Source organism: Solanum tuberosum, unplaced genomic scaffold, assembly GCF_000226075.1.
Source record: "Solanum tuberosum cultivar DM 1-3 516 R44 unplaced genomic scaffold, SolTub_3.0 scf00255, whole genome shotgun sequence".
Lineage (NCBI taxonomy): Eukaryota > Viridiplantae > Streptophyta > Magnoliopsida > Solanales > Solanaceae > Solanum > Solanum tuberosum.
The window spans coordinates 43,752-49,023 of record NW_006239184.1 but is presented as its reverse complement, the minus strand read 5'-3'; the positions used below and the strand labels follow the sequence as shown (position 1 = coordinate 49,023).

General features: G+C 31.4%; 1 protein-coding gene across 1 annotated transcript; it reads left to right on the top strand.

Annotated features, from left to right (window-relative positions):
• The first annotated feature begins 225 nt into the window (after nucleotides 1–225).
• LOC102589923 (probable carboxylesterase 120) lies at nucleotides 226–1,638 on the top strand. The gene is made up of 2 exons (XM_006357860.2): nucleotides 226–885; nucleotides 1,083–1,638. Exons 1-2 carry the CDS (start codon nucleotides 366–368, stop codon nucleotides 1,541–1,543), a joined length of 981 nt encoding a protein of 326 aa, XP_006357922.1. The 5' UTR covers nucleotides 226–365; the 3' UTR covers nucleotides 1,544–1,638.
• The last annotated feature ends 3,634 nt before the right edge of the window (nucleotides 1,639–5,272 follow it).

Here is a 5,272-nt window from a genome sequence, read left to right as displayed (position 1 = left end):
TCCCCATTTCTTTTATAAAAAACACAATAATGCTAATCAAACGTTAATGAATTTTAATATGCAAACGTCAAGCAGTTTCTCATAAAAATATTAATAAAGAAAATAATTTTACCAAAAAATTAATCAAAATCTATATAATTAAACTTTCGATGAAAAATGACAAATAATTCGAAATAGAGTACACTATAACAAATTGAACATTGTCAGAAATAATCCAACCAAAGAAATAGTCATTTCCTAATAAACCGACAAGTTGCACCTTCTTCGCATCGATAACAACTCCCACTCCTCACACACTATATATAACACCTAAACCTTTGCCTTTTTTAGCACAAAAAAAATAACTTGTTCTCAATAAAACGATTATGGCTAGCCAAAGATTTGCTCGTCCAATTTTTGACAATCCTTTTCTTAAGATTCAAGAATTACCAGGTAACACAGTTAAACGTAACTCTGAATCCCTCAAACAAGCCAATTGTGATCCAAAAGGCACATCATTAGTCGTAACTAGGGACGTTGATCTTGACACAACAAAAAACACTTGGCTTCGACTATACGTCCCAAGACGTTTAACAAAAAATCCTACTCCTAAGAAATTGCCACTCATTATGTACTATCACGGTGGAGGCTTTGTTTATTTCCATGCCAATACTTTTATATTCGATGTGTTTTGCCAGGCACTTGCTGAAAGAGTTGGTGCTATGGTCATCTCACTCGAGTATCGTCTCGCCCCTGAACATCGCCTTCCTGCTGCTTATGATGATGCTATGGATGGGTTAGAATGGCTCAAGTCTAGTAAGGATGAATGGGTTTGTAATTATGCTGATTTGAGTAAAGTTTTTCTTGGTGGAACTAGTTCTGGAGGCAATTTAGCTTATAATGCAGGTATGTATGTCAAGTTTCTCTATTTCATTTTATTGTGTTTGGTTGGAGGTATTAAGCAGTCCTGATATTTATCCCACATTTTTTACATTAAACATGATAGAATAACTTATCCCATATAACTTAACCTGGGATAATTAAATCATGAATTCGCCGAATTACTAAAAATATTGAATTGACTTAATGACCTCTATATGCAGGGCTACGTGCGGCAGCTATGGCAAAAGAACTAGAGCCAATAAAGATCAAAGGTTTAATATTACATCATCCATTTTTCAGTGGAAAAAACAGGACAGAATCAGAGGAAAAACAGAAAGATGATCAACTTCTACCACTTCATGCAGTAGACAAAATGTTCGACTTATGTTTACCAAAAGGAGTAGATCATGATCATGAATACTGTAATCCATGTGCTAATGGAGGATCAAAACATTTAGATGACATGAAAGAGTTAGGATGGAAAGTATTTGTGAGTGGTGCATGTGAAGATCCACTAGTTGATGCTGCTCGTGGATGTGTAAGGTTGATGGAAGAAAAAGGTATAAAAGTATTCAAGTTTTTTAGAGATGGATATCATGCTATGGAAGTGTTTGATCAATCAATGGCGGCTGCTTTATATGATGCTGCTAAAGATTTCGTCTATGCTGCTAGTAGAACTTAATTTTTTTTTAAAAATATTGTAGTCTATGGTGTGTTTTGTTTTATTTAATTTGTGCAAATAAGAGAGCACTGTACTCCATATATTCTATTATCAAATTGCTCTAATAATAAGTTGTTCTATTTTTCTGATGAATTAAAATGAGTTTTCAGTTAATCACTAGAACGATCTGATGGGGAATTACAGGTAGCTGTCACAGTGTCATTAGTTCAATGCTTATCCAGCGTATTGGATTCGTTTTATTCCACTCGCTCCCTAACTCTAAGAGCAACTCCTCTTTTTAGAATTGTTGAAGAAACTACTAACTTTAACTATCTAACTGCACTGATCGGGGTCAATCTCACTGACCCCTTGCTTCACCACGCCCAAGCCGGAGGCTAAGGAGAGCATAGTAAGGTGAAGGTGGATTCCGCTCATCAAGAGCTTGGTTAAGTATCCAAGATCGTATGCCTTGCTGAAATGCTTTCTTCATTTCAAAATAAGTGGTGTATTTAGTTTGATCACGTTAGAGTTATTTAAAAACAGCTCATTTGTAATATATATGTATTTAGTATATATATATATATATATATATATTTATTTTTATTTTTTATTTTTTTTATTTTTATTGATTTAATACATTTTTTAAGGAATAATAAATAAAATGATAAATTTATCACACCATCTTTTGAATATGATATATTTCAGTGTTTTAAGAAATGACTATAGTTTGATAAATGATTTATTGACATTCTAAACTAGACAAGTAAAAGTGGACATTGATTTTTAATATAATAAATAAAAGTATATGAAGGGAGCCATAATTTAATTTTAAAATATTCATTTTACTTTTAATAAAATAATTTATAATGATATAAATATCTATAACTTATTTTAAACCATATATTTAAAAAATATTCTTTTATTTTTTCATCTCTATGGCCAATAAAGCATGTTCACTTAAATTGGAAAATGAGGGGATCTTCCCAAAATTCTGAGATCCATATATTATTTCATAGAATTTAATGAGATATTTATTAATTAACAATGTGGTACCAACTAACCGACCCTTATAAATGTAATAACCTAGTTTCGAGGCCACTTGATATGAGAAGTCATCTTCTTTAGCTAAAATATCTTGTACGATTACTTTGTCTTATGTACTCCCTCTCCCCTAATTACTTATCCACTTTTTCTTTTTTAGTTATTTCTAATTATTTATTTATTTTGAAAAATCAAGAAAGGATAAAAAAAATTTACCTATTATATCTTCAATTAATTATTTTGAAAACGGTAGAACTTCTTGAAAATTTTAGGTTTTTAATTTATCCACTTTATAATTAATAGGGATAAAATAGTAAACTCACTATATCAATAATTGTTTTCTTAATAGGTGTGTTAATTCAAAAGTGAACAAGTAATTAGGGACAGAGAGAGTATTAATTATCTTTTCTTTTCGTTGGCCGTTGACACATATTAGGAATTGTCTCTTATGTGTAAATTTTATAAAATAAAATGTGTTTTGATGATTGTAGAACTTTCTACACTTCAATCATGCCAATTAGGTACTGGTGGAAGAATTACTTCAACAGGATGTTCAATAGGTTAAGTAGTGATATACATGAATCGAGTTGGTTTGAGTTTTTTAAATATTAAATCAAATTATTTGTATCATATTTTTAAATCTATAAATTAAATCAAATTAATAAAATTTATGGTTTTCAACCTCGAGTTTTTTCGGATTATTTTGGATTTCTCGGATTTTCAGGTTTTTTCGATAAAGTATTAATACAAACCTATAATTAAGTTGTGCTTCAACTATTTCTTTAGTTCTACCCAAATACAATTATTTAAGGTGTTCCTTAAGAAAATAACACATAATATGATATTAGTGATGATACCAAAATATTCAACATATTGCAAATAAATAAGTCATATGAAAATGATCATAAATTTAAAGTACTAAATCATGCTAAAATAAGTTTAAATATTAAAGAAAATAATTAAGTTATTATTTAATTATCTGAACCAATGTAAAATTAAAGAACAAATATTCAACATTATTGTCATTCTTAGTGTTGAATTGATTATTTTTTTGTTAGCATTAGTATTGATTTGATTTTATTAGAGTTAATTACTAATACTTATGGACTATGAACTTTGTTGGACCATTTAAAATTCTAAGTCAAACTTGAAACAATATGTTGAAAGATAAAATCTATAAAAAAAAAATATAAGAAATATTTATAAATTACATCGAACAAAATAGCTTTATGTATAAAATAAAGTTAAAAAATTACATATATATTGTAACACCCCGAATTTTTTTTGAGCTAAGACTTGAATCATCCTTCGTTGTGAGTAGGATTTTACCGAGGCATTTAAAATTTCTTAAGTGTTAAGGTCACTAAATGTAGCACCTTGAGTTTCAACAAGAACTAAAGAGAGTTCCTTCAAGTCATTCCTAGGTTCTTCTAAGTTTTGGGTCAAATTTAAACGACCATAACTTTTAGCACAAGATGAGTTAGGAGACCCATAAAGTATCAAATGAAAGATCTCTAAGTCCTCTTTCCAACGTCACCGAGTTTGCTAAATTTTAAGCTTGGATGAGGGAGATATGACTGTCTGAGTGCAGCCTCTCTAGATAGGGCCTTTCCATCTGAACTAAGAAGGGGTATTTTGATCTTTTCCTTACCCAATCAGCTTAAAACGAATTTTAGTAATATTTTGGGGACAAATATGATTTGAGTCAGTTTTCATAAATCCAAATACACTTAGGACTCGTTTGGTGTGAGGGATAATACCATATAGTCCCGGGATTAAATTATAGTACCGCTTATTTTGTTGTTTGGTTGGCAAGTTCGGGATAACTTATCCCGGGATTAATAATTAGTACCGGGATAAGTTATCCCTCTAATTTGGGTGGTATAGTAATCCCGGGATAACTTATCCCGGGATAAAATAGGTAAATGACAAAAATGTCTCTTTCAACCCTTTTGTTATATCACTTTTTACATTAATGAAGGACATTTTTGTAAACAAATAAATTGTTCTTAAAATTTATTATTTTGAATACAACAAACCAAACACTCAATAAAAAATAATCCCAACACAACTTATCCCATCAATAACTAATCCCAACATAACTTATCCCAACATTACTTATCCCATCATAACTCATTTTCAAACCAAACGACCCCTTAAGGTTTTAGAAGAGAGTTCAAGAAGAGAAAAGAAGAAAAAAGAGGGAAGGTTCAAGACAATCAAGATTCTTGCGATCTTTGAGGGATTTTTGCCAAGTATTTTATCCTAATAGGTATGTGAGTTCTCATAGTGTTGGGTTCATTTACCCACACACCAATCATGTTATTTTCAGTGCAAATTTGTTCTTCAAGTTGAAGGATTTGAGTTCTTGAAGTGTTTTCTTGAAATTCCTTTCGTAATCTTGATTGTTGGGGTTATGATGAGTTCTTGAGATAATCGTATGGATTTTAAGAGTTGTTTTTGAGTAGATTCTTGTGTACTTTGGTTGGGTATTCGAATCTAAGTGATTGGGGAAGAAACCATTCGATTCTACGCGAGTTAGGGTCATAAAACGAGAAAGAAAAGTCGTCGGGGTTTTTTGGGTTAGGGCCTGGCGCCCTGCGCCAGCCAGTTCGCCCCAACCACACCTCTGTAGGTAGAGGGTTGGCGCCCTGCGCCACTTAGTGCGCCAGGGTTGCCTGCCCCCACCCTTTCTCTGTCGTTTTTTCC